The sequence below is a fragment of the Triturus cristatus genome, chromosome 5_1 (assembly GCF_964204655.1).
Source record: "Triturus cristatus chromosome 5_1, aTriCri1.1, whole genome shotgun sequence".
Lineage (NCBI taxonomy): Eukaryota > Metazoa > Chordata > Amphibia > Caudata > Salamandridae > Triturus > Triturus cristatus.
The window spans coordinates 589,037,688-589,059,008 of record NC_140587.1 but is presented as its reverse complement, the minus strand read 5'-3'; the positions used below and the strand labels follow the sequence as shown (position 1 = coordinate 589,059,008).

The 21,321-nt window shown below is 43.3% G+C and overlaps 1 protein-coding gene across 1 annotated transcript; it reads left to right on the top strand.

Moving 5' to 3' along the window:
- Positions 1 to 17,864: 17,864 nt before the first annotated feature.
- Positions 17,865 to 18,872, top strand: LOC146831242 (uncharacterized). Its single transcript, XM_085603856.1, has one exon. It carries the CDS (start codon positions 17,865 to 17,867, stop codon positions 18,870 to 18,872), a length of 1,008 nt encoding a protein of 335 aa, XP_085459982.1.
- The last annotated feature ends 2,449 nt before the right edge of the window (positions 18,873 to 21,321 follow it).

Below are 21,321 nucleotides of genomic sequence, written 5' to 3'. Positions count from 1 at the left end.
TACTTTCATATTTCACTATACTAATTCACCACTAATCCTTTATGGGTTCCGGAGTAGCGTGCTACTCGCCAAAAAAGCGCTTTAACACCCCATCAGAGGTAGCAAACGCTATATAAATGCAAACCTTTTTGCCTCTTCTATCCCTCTGCTATCCTTCCGAATCCAAATAACCGACTAACCTATCCACCACTGAAATAACTTTCATATTTACTATACTAATTCAACACTAATCCTTGGGTTCCGGAGTAGCATGCTACTCGCCGAAAAAGCGCTTCGACACCTCGTCAGGGGTAGTAGCGCTATATAAATGCAATTACAATACAATACAATACAATACAATGATGCACCCTTCCCAACGTGCGCTCCCTGCACCGACACGCCATAGAAATCTGGGACCTGATCGACACCCTCTCGCCCGACGTCGCCTTCTTCACGGAAACCTGGTCCAACGCCTCCTCTGGCCCCGACATCACCACGGCCATCCCCGACGGCTACAAGATCCAGAAAAAGGACAGCACGCACCGCTCAGGAGGTGGACTCGCCATCACACACAAGACCCCCCTCCGACTCTCCACATCCAGCACGAGTGACCTTCACTCCAACACAGAACACCTCCACTTCCAGATCCAGCCCAGCACCACGCTACGCGGCACCCTCATCTACAGACCACCAGGACCTCGCACCCAACCCGCAACTGCCATCGCCGAGATCGCCGCATCCCACACCATCACTTCCACGGACTACATTCTGCTTGGGGACCTGAACTTCCACCTCAACAACAGCAACAACCCCGACTCCACCACTCTCCTCGACATCCTCGCCAACCTAGGACTGAAGCAGTTCGTCAACACGCCCACCCACAGAGCAGGTCACACCCTCGACCCCATCTTTGCAGGAGGAACTAACATCCAGTTCAGCCACACCACCCATCCCATCTGGACGGACCACCACTGCGTCCACTTCACCTTCAACACCACCACCGCAGCCAAGCTCACCCCGCACTCACCTCGACAGAACTGGAGCAAGATCACAGAGGAACACCTCAACACCGCCCTCCATCAAAACCCCCCCAATGCCACGACCGACACCAACTCCGCAGCGAGGGAATTTCACCGCTGGGTCTCCTGCTGCACCGACAAGCTGGCACCCCTCTGCCACCCCGCCAAACAATGCCCTCTGAAGGCAGCCTGGTTCACCACAGAACTTCAAGAAGCCAGACGCACCTGCAGACGCCTAGAGAAAACCTGGCGAAACCAGAAAACCACAGAAGCACGGAACAACCACAAGAGCGCCCTGAAGGAATACTACCAAGAAGAGTATTACCTGCTGTTCCTCAAATGAAAAAGAAAGTGGGGAATCAACAAGAAGAAGGCTGGATCTAACTACATACACATTGTGTATAAAGTTGGTAATCCTTTTGTTGGATATTAATGCCCTCACACACCCTTTCAGGTGTCATGCTTCATCATCTGGGCTGCTCCTCGTCGGGCCGGCGGTGCAATGCCTAACGGGCTCCCTAACAAGGGGCACTTTATCGGAGTTCTTCAATCCAACAGCCGTTTGGTGAAGTGCGGGTATGGGGGCCTGGCTAATGTAGATGTGAGAAAGTGATTTAAAACCGGGTTGGTAGTACCGGTATAGGAATTAGATTTTATTCTGAAGGTCTCCTTCCCTGATTAAAAAAGTGTGTAAGCGGCACTCAACAGAGTATAATGTCTCTTATGAGAGTGCTCAAGATTAGTGTTTAATGGTCAACATGTTTCTCGCTCGGAGCTCATACACTCGCGATTCTTCAGGACCTATGATAACTATCTACAAAAAAGAAGAGAACTATGTGGTATTTTAAGTCTCTAAATCACAACAAGTTAAATGGGAATCAGTATCACTTAACTAAAATACCTGTCATGGTCTGGTGCTACCTGTAATGAAAGGACGGTAGGTTATATTGATCATAGTTTAAATTCAACTAGACATATCAACAGGCAAGAGGTAAATGAAAAAACAGCCTTCGAGGTGACTAATTAAGCCAAATTAATAAGGATCAGTGGTGATTTCTGATGCGTAGGCGTCACAGGACACAATTATAAAGTGGTGTACCATCAGAGTGAACTATAGTGACTATTCACCTATGTGGAATACGTTAAAAATAGCAGCAGCAAAGAATAAGCTCACAGGACTCACCCTATTTAGTAGGACTGCGGACCACAACAGTACTTGGTGGATTAAGCATGAGCAAAGAGTCCTCTAAAAGTAGGTCTGGACCAAAAGGTAGTAATAGAATTTATAATGCAAAAAAAGAGATTCACATGTCAAAACACACAAATGAATGTTGAGACAAATTAAATACATAACATATAGTGTAAAACATGACGAAAACGAAACTGAAGTGCCTAGATGACTATCCGGAAAAACCCCTCTGAGGGTGTGTTACTTTGATGGAAATATGGAGCTCATTTTTGCCGGTGTTAACCAGATAAGGTTGTCTGGAAGGGCTTCGAATTACGTGGAACTAAAGACCTGATAGATGCTCAATGTCCACGCACAAAGTGAAGGGACCAAGGGTAAATGGTCAAAGAGCATTTAAGAGCTCGTAGAACAACCAATCTAACACATCAACCTCAGTGTGTCACTCTGAAGGAATACCACCAGTGCATAAGAGACACCAAACAGACCTTCATAAGAGACAAAGTCCAGACCAACGCGACCAACGTCAAGGAACTGCTCAACCTCATACAGCAGTTTGCAAAACCCACCTGCGAAGCCACGGACGTCACACCTTCCAAGTAACTCTGCGACAAGCTCAGCTCCTACTTCCATTTGAAGATCATGGCCATCTACGACAACTTCAGCGAACCAGCACCGGATACAACCCCCCTACCCACTGCCACTGATAAGCCAACCATCACATCCTGAGATCCCGCAATCGTGGAACTCATCACCGTGACCATAAAGAAAACTCACTCAGGATCCCCAACGGACCCCTGCCCACCGCACATCTTCCACAGGGCCTCTGCTGTCATCGCACCCAAACTAGGACGGACGATCAACACCTCCCTCAGATCCGGCATCTGCCCAGATGACTGGAAACGGGCGGAGGTGAAACCCCTCCTCAAGAAACAAACGGCCGACCCAACAGACCTGAAAATCTACCGGCCCATCTTTCTCCTACCCTTCGCGGCCAAACTCACAGAGAGACTCGTGAACGCCCAGCTGACCGCCTTCATCGAAGAGCACTCCATCCTAGGCACCTCCCAGCCTGGATTCCGCCGCAACCCCAGCACCGAGACCGCCCTTCTCGCCGCCACTGACGACATCCGCATGCTACTAGACCAGGGACACACTGTGGCCCTCATCCTTCTAGACCTCTCCGCAGCCTCGACACCGTCTCACATCGCACGCTCGCAGCCAGACTTCACGACGCGGGGATACAAGGAGCCGCCCTCGACTGGATCCAATCCTTCCTCTTCGGCAGAACCCAGAGGATTTGACTCCCTCCCTTCCTCTCCAAACCCACGGAAATCAACTGCGGAGTACCCCAGGGATCATCACTCAGCCCCATGCTCTTCAACATCTACATGGCCCTCCTCGCCGCCATCGTCAGGCAGCATGGGCTCAGCATCGTATCCTACGCCGACAACACCCAGCTCATCCTCTCACTCACGAAGAATCCCGAAGACACCAAACTCTGCTTCCAGGAAGGAATGAAGAACATGGCAGCCTGGATGCAAGACAGCTGTTTGAAGCTCAACTCAGAGAAGACCAAGGTCCTCATCCTCGGACCCTGCACCTCCGCCTGGGACATCACCTGGTGGCCCTCAGGCCTTGGGAACCCATCCACCCCGACAGACCACGCTCGGAACTTCTGCATCATCCTTGACTCCTCCCTCTCCACGAACTGCCAGATCAACGCCATCGCTTCTACTAGTTTCAACTGCCTTTGCATTCTACGTAAGACCTTCAAATGGATCCCCCCTGACTGCAGAAAGACTGTCACCCACGCACTCATAACCAGCAGACTGGACTACGGCAACGCCCTCTACGCCAGAATCAACAGAACTCTTCTACGCAAAATACAAACCATCCAGAACGCCGCTGCCAGACTCGTCCTTGGGACTCCGTGTCACAAGCACATGACCCAACACCTACAAGGCCTCCACTGGCTCCCCATCGAGAAGAGGGTCACCTTCAAACTCCTCACCCACGCCTACAAATCCCTCAACAACATCAGACCCAAATACCTCAAAGAGAGAGTATCCTTCCATGTACCCAAGAGGAACCTCCGCTCCGCCGACCTCGCCCTGGCCGAGGTCCCCCACATCCGCAGAAACAAAACCGGCGGGAGAGCTTTCTCCTACATCGCTGCCAAGACCTGGAACAAGCTACCTGTGAACATCAGACGCTCCCCAACCCTGCACAAGTTCAGGAGGGACCTCAAGACCTGGCTCTTCGACTGATCTGGAGCCGCTACCCCCAGCGCCTCGAGACCCTCACGGGTGAGTAGCGCGCTTTACAAACCCCTGATTGATTGATTGAATGTTCACCACAGTTTTGACTGCATGATTAACACATCACATCCACTATCAATATGGCCTCCGAACAATGAGTTTTCATTCTAGATACCTAAGCCTCAATATGGCTTCCATTGATTTAGGTTGCTGTTTACTGTGTAAATAAACCGTATATGTCATGGATACATTTACAATTTGTCCCCTGAAATGTTTGATATGCCAACATGTAATGTATTCATTGAATAACGGGAAAAGGCTCATGATGTTATTCTTTTTTTCACCCTATTTTGGCCTGAATCTCAGGTGCAATGCCACCTCCTCCTTTGTCTGTGGATGTTATTGCTGCAGAGTCTAGTTTGGACAGTTTTGTTAGTGCTTCTTGTTCTGCTTTAGTGAAAGTTGTGAAATACATGCGTAGTTTCTTTATTCAAGCAGTCAATATCACATGAGACTGCCTGTTCAAATGCCAGCAGTTCATGCGGCATACTGGTGGTGCAAGGGTTACACCAAGATATTTTTTTTCTCCGAAATCCAGTTTTGGCTTCTCTGTCCTTTGCTAGTGAAACTCTGTTGTCCCCAAAAATTCTTTAATCTGTTTTTTCAGAAACATTCTGTAATGTCCTTGCGTTGGTTGAATATGTCTGGTTTGGCGGTGAATATGTCTGGTAGGGGATGGGAACAAAAAAAGAGGATATCGAGCTATTTCCAAGAAAAGATAAATTCTTTGGGGGTAAAAACACTCCATATTATAGAAATTCAGAATCAGTTGTATGACTTTTTCCTCATGGGCAAAGGAAAGGCTGGTTAGTAAGAGGAAGGAAGCTGCTAGCATTGGACGGGGGACCTTCTACCTCTCCACCAACAACAGCAATGGTTGGGTACCAAGGCTAAATCTGGCCTAATTAATATCTTTTTTTAAGATTTCAAATAACATACAACAATACCATAGAACACTGTAGCCCAAGTACTTGTTACCTGCCGGCAGATCCCCCCATTCCTTCTCCATCCGGTTCTCTGCATCTGCCATGTACAGCTTCTCCCAGCCCACCTTTTCCAGTGCCTTTCCTGATGTTTCTCGTCAGGGGGTGTCCCAGCTCCCCCGCTAGTGTCAGGCTCACCCTCGTTTAGTTCCGGGACTTCCAAACTCTTTCTCCGTGGGCCCCACATGCACTCAGAGTTACACAGGCACCGTATAGCACGATAGACAAGTTCCTCTGCCCTCAAGCACCAGTTCAAATTAGATACTTATTCAGATTCTGTTGGCAGTATCCCTTCCCCCATTATCGAATAATATCCCTTCTGGCCACCATTAGGGCGACGTTGCAGAAGAGCAGGGAGTATCCGTCCACAGACTGTTCTCCCTAGATGCCCACCATTACCAATTGTGGAGTAAACGCCAAGACCATTGAAATCCTGTTTCTTACCCTTTTCCAGTATGCCCAGAGCCTTAGGCACTCGCCCAGAGCCTTAGGCACTCGCACAGAGTGTGTATCAGGGTTCTGCTCTGTCTACAGCCTCTGAGGCACCTACTGTTATCTATCCGCCGGGTATTGTGAAGGCGGATTCTCATGTAGTATGCCCTGTGGAACAGCTTTAGCTGCACCAGTCGGAAACCCACCCGTATGGTGACCTCCCTTGGGTACCTGCAAGCCTTCCCCCAGGCGTCGTCCTTCAATCGCCCTAAGTCCCATTCCCATTTGGTCTACAATGCATTTACGGGAGAAAACTCTGCGCTAACAAGGATGCATTTATGCACGACACCATATGCTTGTGTAGTGGTGCCCCAAGTACCTGGCATTCTAGAGGCATTTTTTCTTTTACGTCGCAAACGAGGTCCCCATGCCTGACAGAATGTGCTTCACTAGCTGGTATCTGAGGTACTGGCCCCAGTGAGTTTGAACTGTGTCTGCAGCTCAGGGAACAGGAACATCTTGCACTCCCTCCATATGTCCCCAGCAGGTCCCATTTCTTATGGCCCTCTATGGTCAGGGCCGTACTGGTAATTCCGGGCACCGGGTAATCCCCCGGTAGGCTGGATGGGGTGGGGGCTGTTTTTAGGTCTCGCCTGATCCAGCGCATGCGCTGGTTTGGCCGAGACATTTAGTGTACGGGGTTTCAAAGTGCTGCCTGTGGCCTAAAGCTTGCGTGCACGTGAGCGTGCACGCACGTACGCAGCCACCATGTGTCTTACCGTGCTTGATCGTGTCCATGATCACTTTCACTTACGCGGGCCGCACGGCCGTGTCATTTTTACGGCCGCGCGGCCAATGCTTGTTCTCCCTTGTAAACTAAGTGTTAGTCTTGGTCGGTTTCCTGGAATTGTTTTTGGGTTAGTGTCTTAGAACAAAGGGTGTATTTTTCCTGAATTTAATGAATTAGTCTAAGTGGCACACAAGGGGCTGATTAATGGCACACTTTCAGCTAGCTGTACTATATATAAATATTACCCATATAGATTAATTATATGGACATTTATCTTGTGCAGAAAACCTATAGTTCTGGCATTGATCGGCTACTGACGAAACAAGCGTGTCTGATGTTGGTAATCATCCCCCCCCTCCCCCCCGGAAAATGTTTTACTCCGCTCTATCCCCCAGATATATGGCTCCCTGTTCAGTTTACACATCAACTTTTGACCTCCGCCTGTAATGACTTGTTAATTTTTCCCCCTTTACTGGACGTGAACAGCCCTGCAGGTCGAATAGGACTCTGGTTCAATCGATTTTTATATTGATCTCATAGATACTTGCATGGGCCTCGCGTGCAAGTGTTGCAGTGTCCATAAATATCGCTCTTAAGTAGTTGCATGAGAATGTTCAGGTCTTTAAGACTAGTTTTAGGGGTAAATCAAGAACACGTGTTATAAGCCTGTTGGCCAGGAAATGAGTTGTTGAGTTAATCGGCCCATACTAGTGAATCTAAGACTTCTCTCTAATTCCTATCACACAACTCTGATCTCTGCTGTCGGTGCCTATTTGACACACTTTTTTATGGGGTTCCTAGTTAACCCATTTTATATATCCACATGAACACTACACGAAGGGACGTTTTGTAACTTTGTTCATCTGAACTGTATCTTTGTTTCATTTGCGTTTAAGCATAATAGTTAGGGTTGTTATGTATGCCTCCAATTCTCAGTTAAAAGTTTTTTCTGTATAGTTATTTGTTTCGTCCCTGAACACCTGCGTTTTATTTATTTACTTTATTAGAAGTGTTTTTTGTTCTGCTCAGGCCCCCACATCAGAGAGCTACCTCATTGACTCGGCATCAGCCGCCCCAGGCATGTTATGGTTTGGATTAGTGACGTCACTCCCGGCTGCTGTTAGTCTGCCAGGGACGTGAGACGCAACATGCAAGTCCACAGAGAAGAACAAAGCACTACAACAAAACAAATGATTCCCAACACCTTGTTGCATAGTGGGAAAACTCCACCCCTCTTTCACACATGGATCCTTCCATTAATTATTGCTAGAACTTGACCTAATTCCGATCATGCAACTTGAAACGGCAGACCTCCTGGGTTCACATATAAGGTACAAGAGGTCTCCCAGTGGTGATCACATTGCAGGACTTTCAAGCCCTGCAAAGAGGCCTGATTTCAACCTGCCAGCCCTCAATAAAAGATATCAAGAAAACGCCCCTGATTTCGTTTTCTGATTTACTCAAACACCCCCTTGTAGAAAGTTTACCTGTTTTTTGAATACCCTACACATTGACACCTCTTTCTTCTATGTGAGATGCCGTTCTGACCAACATTAACCGGAGATATGTATCACCCACTCAGAACCGGTGGTAGTTATAAGCGTTAAACTTCAAGGCTCGGAAAACCTGTACAAAAGAACCCAGTAAATCTAGAACTAGAAAGTTATTTCCCATTCCAGGGAAGTTGTTGTAATCCCTGTTGAGTCATGGGTTGATAGCAGCTGGAATAGTTCTATCTAGCTGAGGAAACTCCCTAAGAGTTATCAGCGAATTGCAATCAGTGGCAGAGTGCTCCACAGATCCATAGACCTACCACGCCTTGTGACTTCTGTACAGCAGTGCTTCAGATGCACCTTGCACTAACTATAAACTGCACCTTTTCCCTCACAGTAGCGTTTGTTTGTTTACTTTCATCTCATCTATCAACACTCTACAATATGTCGTATTTGCACTGCTTGGGATTCTGTATCCCTCAAACCAGGCAGGAAGGCAGTCGGTGGGATTAGAAAGTCCTTCATCGCTACTCTGACTTCAAATTAGGCATAGTTGAGAAAGGATCATCGCACTGAATCTGGTTGATCAGTTCCCTTTTTTTGACTATGGGGCAGTGAGAGGTGTTTTAATTGTACTTTTAAGGTGTCGCTGAGCCAGCGCATGCATGCGCTGCGAGAAATTTAGTGAGTGGCTTTTGAAAGTGCTACCAGAGGCTTTTGCTGGCCTCAAGCTTGCGTGCACGTGCGTGTGCACGTGCGCAGCCGCCATGTGGGTTTCTGTCAAGGCTCATTAAGCCTTGCGTGTCTCTCTCCGCGCTTCAATTCCCTCCCCCTCCCCCACCACAGATCGCCTCAATCTGCTGGCCTCGGTCGGGCCTTTAATACTGCGTTGGTACGGCAGGCTATAAAGCCATATTATACAATCCCAGACTGTACATTTAGTTTCAAGTTAGAAAAGAAAATATCTGAAACAAACAAAGTCGAGCTGTATTACAGTGGCCCTGGGAAAATCAGTTGATCTTGGTTCATTAACCCCTTGTGTGCCCCGCCCTTTCCCCGCCCTGTGCCGGGCGTTGAATTAGCGGGCGGGGTTCATGACGAGATAGTCTCGTCATGGGCACAGCGCAACCGCGGCCCATGACGAGACCATCTCGTCATGGGCACTCAAGGGGTTAATATTCATTTTACTCTAGCGTTATCAGCAGGGAATGATTATTGAAAAAAGAATTAATTAATGCAACTTCTGCAGACGCTAGCTCCTTTACGTCAAAAGCGGCGTGAACAAATTCCGTTTGCGTTTTCCTATGCCTTAGATGTCTATAGTGTTGTGACCACAATGTAAATAAAATATTTTTGACTTCAAAATACGTGGGGTTTGTTTCTTACCGGTGGGGTAGAAGGACGGGTGAGAGGGTGAGTGTATGGGAGGGGGCCACCTATATGAGTGCCACCTCTCTTCTTCATACAAGTGCAGACACTTTATGATGTGCATTTCCGTCCTTGCAGCTAATTGTTGGGAGACTGGTGGGATAGCTCAGTGGGTTAATGTACAATAGGTTCGGATGAGCTTATTCCTACCCTTTTCCCCCGATGTTGGCAACATGTGTAGTATTGTTATCTAATCATGACAGGACTATGGCAGCATGACTGCGTGCACACTGACTATTCCTGTGGAGCAAACAAACATGAAACCGGTTTCAGAGAGACTTGTCAACAGTTTATCATTCTCGTAAAGCAGGGCTCGTGGTACCAGTCACAGATGCTGCCGTGATCGGAATGTTATAGCTGCAAAGAGTGTGTTTAAATTCAATGCAGTCATTGGTGCCTCTGCTATCATGATTTCTCAGTAATATTTCAGACACTCTACAGATACCAACCTCTTTTGCTCAATTTCATATGTGCGCCACTGCTCTGGTTTGTGCTATATAACGCGACCCCTGATCGCTAGGAGTGCCCTTTTTGCATATCTACATTGTGCCGCCTGCTGCGTAGTTCCTACGAAGCCACTCATGTGGTTCCATTGGTCAGTTCTGGCTTTGCGGCAGATTGCATTCTGGGACTTGCAGTTTACATTTTAGGCATGCGACTCCTGGCCTGAAAGGTGGAAAGTGCTGATGGTTAAAATGCCATGACAGACTTTAGGTGTCGCACATGTGACACTGGACCACTATACTATGATCACACAGATTTTGTCGTTGCCCTTTTTAATTTACACCTCATCATCATTACAACACGTGCTAATGTTTTAAGCTCAAAAGGGTGGACTCTAGTTTTCTGACTTTAACCGTGTTGGCAACAATATGTGGCCGTATGTAATAAAGCTGACTTTCAAAATGTTGACTACTTAAAAGATTAGCTGAATGTGTCAAGGAAATAATGTTTATTTCCTTCATCATTACCTATGAGTATTTGAAAAATTGTTGAATTAAAAAAAATAGTTTTGTTTGATGCTTTTTCAAAAATCTAACTATACTGTAATAACCCCTTAGTGCTCCTTAACGCTTGATATCCCTGTACCCTTAAAACCCAAGCTCCCCATTACTGCTACCCTTTCCTGACCCCTAAGACCCCTTTACGCATCCTACCCATAACGTTAGAAACACCTTACTACCCCTTCATGCTACCCTTGACGGAACTCTAAAAAATCTTTACTATCTATTAAAGCTACATTCCCTGAAACATAAAAAACATTTGATAATACTTGATGCTAGTCTTTCCGGAAACCTAAAAACCCTTTACTGTCCCTTAATGGTGCCCATCTCTGAACCTATAAATCCCTTACTTCCCCTTATAGCTACCCTTATTTGAACCCTAAATCCCTTACTACCCGTAACGCTACCCTCCCCTGAATCCTAAGCACCCTTACTTATGTAGGAGGAAGCCCCCTTGCCACAGCACCAAGGACACTTACGTCTGCTCTGCACAACGTTCTTCTATTTTTTTAATCACCAATTTTCATACCTATTCTTCAGTAGTGACACAGCTTTTCTGCAGTCTGCTTTTTTACCCACAATCCCAATAGGTCCCACTAAGACCAACTGGTGATGTTCCTTTTGAGGTTGGGGGAGTCGGCCTGTGCAACTGTTTTTGCCCATGAGAAGCAGCAAAGCTGCACCATGGCGTACGAAGGCTTTAGATGATTAATGGCGGTGGCCCAGCCTGTGCTTATTTCTTTCGTTTAAATAAAAAAAGGAAAATGGCCCCTACAATAAGTGATTGCATACTTCTTGTTCTGCTGTTTAAACGTAGAAGGGAGTAGACCATTTTTTTTTTTTACATGTAATAGTTACATTTAAATTAAGACTCATTTTTTATAGCGCCGTGAAGCTGCAAAATGTGACCGCAGGCGCTATGCAAGCTAATAGGCTATATCGCAATGAGAAGGAGAGGGTGCGGAATCGGGAGCCCAAAGGTTAACGTATATATTTAGGTTTGGATATTTCTTGACCCATGGACGAAAATATCCTTAAACGTGATTCAACAATATTGATGGGCCGACCCCGTCCAAAACACCACAGTCCTGTTGCACACTCCATTCACCACGGGGAGGCCAGGATCTGCTGACGGGAATCAACAAGCATTGGCATAGCCAATAGGTCTCGCTTTTGGGACCTTAAGTATTTAGTTATGCAGCACAATTTCCTTGGTGCAACAACATTAACTGTTGCATGGTTAAACACTTATAAGGTCCCAAAGGCGAGACCTATTGGCTACGCCCAGGCGCACAACACCCATTGGACTCACAGGGCTTCAGCTCCCCCCCCCCCCCCCCGTCGTCGTGTGTGGCAGCCGGGGATGAGACACCTTCCCGGGCAAAAAAGCAGCCGCACCGCCCCCGAGCACTTCACAGGTCTTTAAAAGTCCATTTGCATGTTAATGAGGCCTCGCTGTTGTTACACCCCTTCTAAGAGCCCCTGCAGCTCCACTCTGCCTATTGCTTAAAGATCACCCCCCCCCCCCCGAAATTTTTGCTCAGCCTCCCCCGAAATTTGGCTCTAGTTGCGCCTCTGGCTACGCCTATGCTTGTTTGACAGGGGGCCGGTTTTGTTTTCAGTCCGTGACGTGAGGTGAGTCAATGAGACACAGACTAGTCTGACTGTCTGTCTCTCTGACTGTCTCAGACAGACTACTACTCCGTGTCTCTGCTCCGAAAAGCACAACTGCAGTGGTGCACCATCCGTGACCCGGTGCAACCACTGCCAGGTGAATTTAATAATCGGGAGGAGGTGCGGCAGCGCGCAGATGTCTCCTCCGCCGCCGCGTCTGCGCACCTCTCTTCCGTTCGCCCTTAGGGTGGGTCTGGTGGGTCATAGAATTAAGTTGTGTGTCGGTCGCACTCCTTCGTGTAAGCTTTCAATTGTTTTGTAAGACTTTCACTATGTTCTCGGTGCTGTGGGATCTTCTCCCCTGATCAAAAGGGATGTGGCTTGAGACTGAATTTTCGATTCCTTCCCCAGTGGAAGGTAAATCCCAGTGTGCACTCTTACGACTTATAACTGTAATAAGTTAAACCACAAATGTCTGTTAATCAATAAACTGTTTTATTTCACAGTCTCCATTTCATTTTGTTGCTTCAAAGAAATATTCATTGTTCATTATTTTCATAATTCAGGTTTGTTTAAAACCTCTTCATGTGAATAAACTCCAACGTTGTAAACATGATCTCATATTATCAATATGAATATTTGGGTTACACGGATAAATCCCAATGCATTTCGGGGTTTCCCTTCATCAGGGGATACTCCCTATAAACAAAAATTAACCATGTATTAATAATCTCCAAAAGCTGATAGCATAACAACAAAGCCTAAGGTTCATACGTAAACAGTGATCAATGGCTGCGAATCTAATGCAATATGGACATAAATGTTATCTAATTCAGTGAGCATAAAATTGTAACAATGTTCTCGGTGTTGACGTGAAATATGAGGAAAAAGATTAAATAAAATAAAACCCACGTGATTTGAAACTTTTACGAAATGCCGGTGAATGGCTGATATCGTTTGTCAACATTTGTGTCAAAATCATAGTATCAGTTAAAAAAAAGATGTACCGGAAATTCAATTGATTCAAGAATATTGACTGCGTGACTCTTGCATGCATTAACCTGATTATAAAAGCAAGAAATCTCCTCAAGTGAAATCTAATCCGCGCCGCTACGGTGCATACCTGTGTGATACCCGTTCCTCGTTCGAAACCATTCCGCGTTCTGTAACCGTTGGAATCAGCTGTGTTCCTAATGTGCCCCGGAAGTAAATAGGTGCGTGCGAGGAAAGCTCATGCGAGATAGAAAAAAGACTAGAACCCAAATTTAGCGATACAGGTGAATGTCCATCGCGTAAAGTTAACGCGTTAAGAAAAAAGGTTGTCTGCTACATTAAGAACAATAAATTTCAAAACAATAAATGTCAAAATGTCATCATACGAAAATGCATTTTAAATCTGAAATATTAATCACAAATGAACGCCTGCACATATAAAGGGTATTTACAAATAACAGTTATATTCCACCCGGTCATTCAGACCCTTCGGGTGTAGTGAGTCCAATGCAAAAATCCAATATAATTCTCTTTGCAACACGAATTTCTTGTTGTCTCTGCCCATTTGTAATGGCACTTGTTCCAAAATTAAGAAGCGGAGTTGACTGATGTTGTGAGATAGTGTATTGAAATGTGTGGCAATGACTGATTTTGGATTTTTGTTTCTTATGTTGCTCTTATGCTCTGTCAAACGGGTTTTGATTTTTCGTTCCGTTTTTCCCACATAGGACAACCCGCATGGGCATTTCAGTAAGTACACGACAAAGCTAGAGTCACATGTCGCTGTAACATGCAGTTTAATTGGAGTTCCTTGCGTTGGATGAGTCAATGTAGTACCTTTAATTATGTTGTTGCAATTGCCGCAATTCAAACATGGAATGGTTCCCTTGTGTATGTCTTCTCTCTGTTTTTTGTGTTTCAACATCTGTTGTAAGTTTTTTGTGCGTTGATATGCAAATATTGGTGGTTGGTTGAAAATGCCATTAAATTCTGTCTCCGCTTGTAGCATTGGCCAGTATTTTTTTATTGTGTGTTTGATTTTTTGGCTTCTGGTTGAGTATTTAGAAACGAACACATTCCGGTCCTGTTGAATATCCAAATTCTTTTTCTTGAGTAGTGCTTGTCTACTTTGTTTGTTTGCTCTTTCGTTAGCCAGATGTAGTACTGAATCTGGATATGCTCTTTGTTTGAATTTTGCCATCATTGTATTTTTGTTTTCCTGGTACAAGTCTTCAGTTGATGATATTCTTTTTATCCTCAGTAACTGCGAGTAAGGTAGGTGTTGTTTCAGACTCAATTGATGAAAACTTGAAAAGTGTAAAAAGTTGTTTCTGTCTGTTGTTTTAGTGTACACTGTGGTTATTATTTTTTGATCAATTATCTTAACTTCCACATCTAGGAAAGGTATTTGATCTTTACTCAAAGAATGTGTAAATTGAATTCGGTCATCCACCATGTTTAGTTCTTGAATGGCATTAACTAGTGTGGATTCTTCTCCCTTCCAAATGAGAAAAATGTCGTCAATGTATCTGATGAATAAAATTGCATTGTCCGTCCATTTTTTGTGTGCGAGGATGTGAGTGAGTTCAAAATGATGCATGAACAAATTTGCATACGCCGGAGCGGCGCAATTTCCCATCGATGTTCCGTTCAACTGTGTAAAAAACTCGTCTTTCCAGGTGAAATAACTGTGGTACAGCGTAAAATGCATCAACTCAATTAAAAGGACATTGAGATCACTTTCCTTGTTACTCCTTACTAGAAAAAATTCTAGTGCCTCGAGTCCCAAATTATGGGGAATTGAAGTGTACAATGATTGTACATCCATTGTACATAAAATGTACTCGATATTTTCCCTCAGCTCCATTTTGTCTAGTTTTGTGAGGAAATCGGTTGTGTCTTGAACATATGTGGTCATTTGTGTGACCATTGGTTGAAGGTGTCTGTCAATGTACTTGCCGATTGGTTCATGAATGGAATTTCGTGTGCTCACTATTGGTCTGAATGGAGGGTGGTGTAAGTTCTTATGAATTTTTGGTATCATGCATAGATACGGTATACTCGGATTCTGTTTGATCAAAAAAATTTTATCTCTCTCATTGATGGTTCCCAATGTTAAAGCCTTATCAATGATTGATGCCAGAATCTGTTGAAAGGATGAGGTAGGATCCGAAAGTAATCGCATGTATACGTTAGTGTCTGAAACATGCAGCTCCACACTATTTATGTAAAATGAGGTGTCCAAGATGACTAGTGCTCCTCCTTTATCAGCCTTGCAGCATGTGATTGTCTGATTATTGGCAAGATTGGAAATGGCCGTTTTCTCATTGCTAGTTAAATTTGTGCTTTTTGATGTTTTGGATCGAAATATATCGTGAAGATCCTTGCGAACTACTGTCTCAAAAGTGTCCAGGATTTTATGACTGATTGGTGCTTGGAATGTGCTTTCTGGTTTTAAATCCATTAAGGTACCTCGGTCAATTGGTTCTGAAAATGTACTGATGTTAGTAAAAAAATGTTTTAATCGAAGATTCCTCATGAATCTGAATAAACTCACTTGTGCTTCAAGTTCATGACTTTGGTACGTGGGTACATACGATAAACCTTTTTGTAACGTCTGTATTTGGAATTTAGATAATTCAGTGGAAGAGATGTTAATTACTAAGTTTTTTGACTCCTTGTTGATTTGGCGATTGGTGTCGTATTTTGTCCGCCTGGATCTCCGGGTGGGACCTGGCCTCTTCCTAAAAAAGAAACACCGGAAGTTGAAGGTGTTGAACTTCCATCACTCGTTGTGGTGAGTCGTTTGCCCTGATTAACGTTTGTATTCCTGGAAAGGTGTTCTTTTGGTTGAAAATTGGGTTGACGTCTCTGTTGTGAATCCTCAGAAGACGAGGTATCATCCGTGGATCTATTATCAAACTGTCTTCGTTGTCTGCGTGTGGCGTACTCCTCTGCCCAGCTGTAGACTTCCCCCAACTTGTAATCCACTGTATCTCTCTTAAATTTTCTTAATTTTCTCTCATTTATTTCTGCTGTGTGTTTGTCAAGTTGAATATTAATATCATCTAGGGTTCTTTTCCAATCTTCGGTAGTCATTTTGTCGCTTAGCTCTTGTTTCAATTGACCAACTTCTTTTTCAAGGTCCTCTAATACTTTTGAAAGCTCTTCGATAATTAGTAGTATCAAGTCTAGTGAACATTTGTTTAAAATGCCGTACCATCGTTCCGTAAATCTTGCGTTGTTCTTACATAATGTTGATTTCAATGGTATCCTTAAACCTCTTGGAATCCTTTGGACTTTGTGATAACGTATCAATGTGCTGGCGTGCAGTCGTTGATTAATTTCCCTTTTGGCAGCAAATAGTAGTTGTTTAATATTTGATTCAACTGATCCTGTGCTTGTTGCTATGCATTCTGGCTCCTGTATAAGCGAATATATACGGTTGATATCTTCCGTGTTGAAACCAAATGTATCGGCTTTGTTGCCGGTAATGTTAGCGATATCTTCATAGGACAGGTTTTAGCTGGGTGCTGACCGTTTTGATCATGAAAGAATTAAGTTGTGTGTCGGTCGCACTCCTTCGTGTAAGCTTTCAATTGTTTTGTAAGACTTTCACTATGTTCTCGGTGCTGTGGGATCTTCTCCCCTGATCAAAAGGGATGTGGCTTGAGACTGAATTTTCGATTCCTTCCCCAGTGGAAGGTAAATCCCAGTGTGCACTCTTACGACTTATAACTGTAATAAGTTAAACCACAAATGTCTGTTAATCAATAAACTGTTTTATTTCACAGTCTCCATTTCATTTTGTTGCTTCAAAGAAATATTCATTGTTCATTATTTTCATAATTCAGGTTTGTTTAAAACCTCTTCATGTGAATAAACTCCAACGTTGTAAACATGATCTCATATTATCAATATGAATATTTGGGTTACAGGGATAAATCCCAATGCATTTCGGGGTTTCCCTTCATCAGGGGATACTCCCTATAAACAAAAATTAACCATGTATTAATAATCTCCAAAAGCTGATAGCATAACAACAAAGCCTAAGGTTCATACGTAAACAGTGATCAATGGCTGCGAATCTAATGCAATATGGACATAAATGTTATCTAATTCAGTGAGCATAAAATTGTAACAATGTTCTCGGTGTTGACGTGAAATATGAGGAAAAAGATTAAATAAAATAAAACCCACGTGATTTGAAACTTTTACGAAATGCCGGTGAATGGCTGATATCGTTTGTCAACATTTGTGTCAAAATCATAGTATCAGTTAAAAAAAAGATGTACCGGAAATTCAATTGATTTTTTCTAGTAAGGAGTAACAAGGAAAGTGATCTCAATGTCCTTTTAATTGAGTTGATGCATTTTACGCTGTACCACAGTTATTTCACCTGGAAAGACGAGTTTTTTACACAGTTGAACGGAACATCGATGGGAAATTGCGCCGCTCCGGCGTATGCAAATTTGTTCATGCATCATTTTGAACTCACTCACATCCTCGCACACAAAAAATGGACGGACAATGCAATTTTATTCATCAGATACATTGACGACATTTTTCTCATTTGGAAGGGAGAAGAATCCACACTAGTTAATGCCATTCAAGAACTAAACATGGTGGATGACCGAATTCAATTTACACATTCTTTGAGTAAAGATCAAATACCTTTCCTAGATGTGGAAGTTAAGATAATTGATCAAAAAATAATAACCACAGTGTACACTAAAACAACAGACAGAAACAACTTTTTACACTTTTCAAGTTTTCATCAATTGAGTCTGAAACAACACCTACCTTACTCGCAGTTACTGAGGATAAAAAGAATATCATCAACTGAAGACTTGTACCAGGAAAACAAAAATACAATGATGGCAAAATTCAAACAAAGAGCATATCCAGATTCAGTACTACATCTGGCTAACGAAAGAGCAAACAAACAAAGTAGACAAGCACTACTCAAGAAAAAGAATTTGGATATTCAACAGGACCGGAATGTGTTCGTTTCTAAATACTCAACCAGAAGCCAAAAAGTCAAACACACAATAAAAAAATACTGGCCAATGCTACAAGCGGAGACAGAATTTAATGGCATTTTCAACCAACCACCAATATTTGCATATCAACGCACAAAAAACTTACAACAGATGTTGAAACACAAAAAACAGAGAGAAGACATACACAAGGGAACCATTCCATGTTTGAATTGCGGCAATTGCAACAACATAATTAAAGGTACTACATTGACTCATCCAACGCAAGGAACTCCAATTAAACTGCATGTTACAGCGACATGTGACTCTAGCTTTGTCGTGTACTTACTGAAATGCCCATGCGGGTTGTCCTATGTGGGAAAAACGGAACGAAAAATCAAAACCCGTTTGACAGAGCATAAGAGCAACATAAGAAACAAAAATCCAAAATCAGTCATTGCCACACATTTCAATACACTATCTCACAACAACAGTCAACTCCGCTTCTTAATTTTGGAACAAGTGCCATTACAAATGGGCAGAGACAACAAGAAATTCCTGTTGCAAAGAGAATTATATTGGATTTTTGCATTGGACTCACTACACCCGAAGGGTCTGAATGACCGGGTGGAATATAACTGTTATTTGTAAATACCCTTTATATGTGCAGGCGTTCATTTGTGATTAATATTTCAGATTTAAAATGCATTTTCGTATGATGACATTTTGACATTTATTGTTTTGAAATTTATTGTTCTTAATGTAGCAGACAACCTTTTTTCTTAACGCGTTAACTTTACGCGATGGACATTCACCTGTATCGCTAAATTTGGGTTCTAGTCTTTTTTCTATCTCGCATGAGCTTTCCTCGCACGCACCTATTTACTTCCGGGGCACATTAGGAACACAGCTGATTCCAACGGTTACAGAACGCGGAATGGTTTCGAACGAGGAACGGGTATCACACAGGTATGCACCGTAGCGGCGCGGATTAGATTTCACTTGAGGAGATTTCTTGCTTTTATAATCAGGTTAATGCATGCAAGAGTCACGCAGTCAATATTCTTGAATCAATTGAATTTCCGGTACATCTTTTTTTTAACTGATACTATGATTTTGACACAAATGTTGACAAACGATATCAGCCATTCACCGGCATTTCGTAAAAGTTTCAAATCACGTGGGTTTTATTTTATTTAATCTTTTTCCTCATATTTCACGTCAACACCGAGAACATTGTTACAATTTTATGCTCACTGAATTAGATAACATTTATGTCCATATTGCATTAGATTCGCAGCCATTGATCACTGTTTACGTATGAACCTTAGGCTTTGTTGTTATGCTATCAGCTTTTGGAGATTATTAATACATGGTTAATTTTTGTTTATAGGGAGTATCCCCTGATGAAGGGAAACCCCGAAATGCATTGGGATTTATCCCTGTAACCCAAATATTCATATTGATAATATGAGATCATGTTTACAACGTTGGAGTTTATTCACATGAAGAGGTTTTAAACAAACCTGAATTATGAAAATAATGAACAATGAATATTTCTTTGAAGCAACAAAATGAAATGGAGACTGTGAAATAAAACAGTTTATTGATTAACAGACATTTGTGGTTTAACTTATTACAGTTATAAGTCGTAAGAGTGCACACTGGGATTTACCTTCCACTGGGGAGGGAATCGAAAATTCAGTCTCAAGCCACATCCCTTTTGATCAGGGGAGAAGATCCCACAGCACCGAGAACATAGTGAAAGTCTTACAAAACAATTGAAAGCTTACACGAAGGAGTGCGACCGACACACAACTTAATTCTTTCATGATCAAAACGGTCAGCACCCAGCTAAAACATGTCCTATGAAGATATCGCTAACATTACCGGCAACAAAGCCGATACATTTGGTTTCAACACGGAAGATATCAACCGTATATATTCGCTTATACAGGAGCCAGAATGCATAGCAACAAGCACAGGATCAGTTGAATCAAATATTAAACAACTACTATTTGCTGCCAAAAGGGAAATTAATCAACGACTGCACGCCAGCACATTGATACGTTATCACAAAGTCCAAAGGATTCCAAGAGGTTTAAGGATACCATTGAAATCAACATTATGTAAGAACAACGCAAGATTTACGGAACGATGGTACGGCATTTTAAACAAATGTTCACTAGACTTGATACTACTAATTATCGAAGAGCTTTCAAAAGTATTAGAGGACCTTGAAAAAGAAGTTGGTCAATTGAAACAAGAGCTAAGCGACAAAATGACTACCGAAGATTGGAAAAGAACCCTAGATGATATTAATATTCAACTTGACAAACACACAGCAGAAATAAATGAGAGAAAATTAAGAAAATTTAAGAGAGATACAGTGGATTACAAGTTGGGGGAAGTCTACAGCTGGGCAGAGGAGTACGCCACACGCAGACAACGAAGACAGTTTGATAATAGATCCACGGATGATACCTCGTCTTCTGAGGATTCACAACAGAGACGTCAACCCAATTTTCAACCAAAAGAACACCTTTCCAGGAATACAAACGTTAATCAGGGCAAACGACTCACCACAACGAGTGATGGAAGTTCAACACCTTCAACTTCCGGTGTTTCTTTTTTAGGAAGAGGCCAGGTCCCACCCGGAGATCCAGGCGGACAAAATACGACACCAATCGCCAAATCAACAAGGAGTCAAAAAACTTAGTAATTAACATCTCTTCCACTGAATTATCTAAATTCCAAATACAGACGTTACAAAAAGGTTTATCGTATGTACCCACGTACCAAAGTCATGAACTTGAAGCACAAGTGAGTTTATTCAGATTCATGAGGAATCTTCGATTAAAACATTTTTTACTAACATCAGTACATTTTCAGAACCAATTGACCGAGGTACCTTAATGGATTTAAAACCAGAAAGCACATTCCAAGCACCAATCAGTCATAAAATCCTGGACACTTTTGAGACAGTAGTTCGCAAGGATCTTCACGATATATTTCGATCCAAAACATCAAAAAGCACAAATTTAACTAGCAATGAGAAAACGGCCATTTCCAATCTTGCCAATAATCAGACAATCACATG

Bases quoted from the DNA above. Each gene is read 5' to 3' on its own strand.
- LOC146831242 (XM_085603856.1), top strand. From the start codon at position 17,865: ATGGTGGATGACCGAATTCAATTTACACATTCTTTGAGTAAAGATCAA.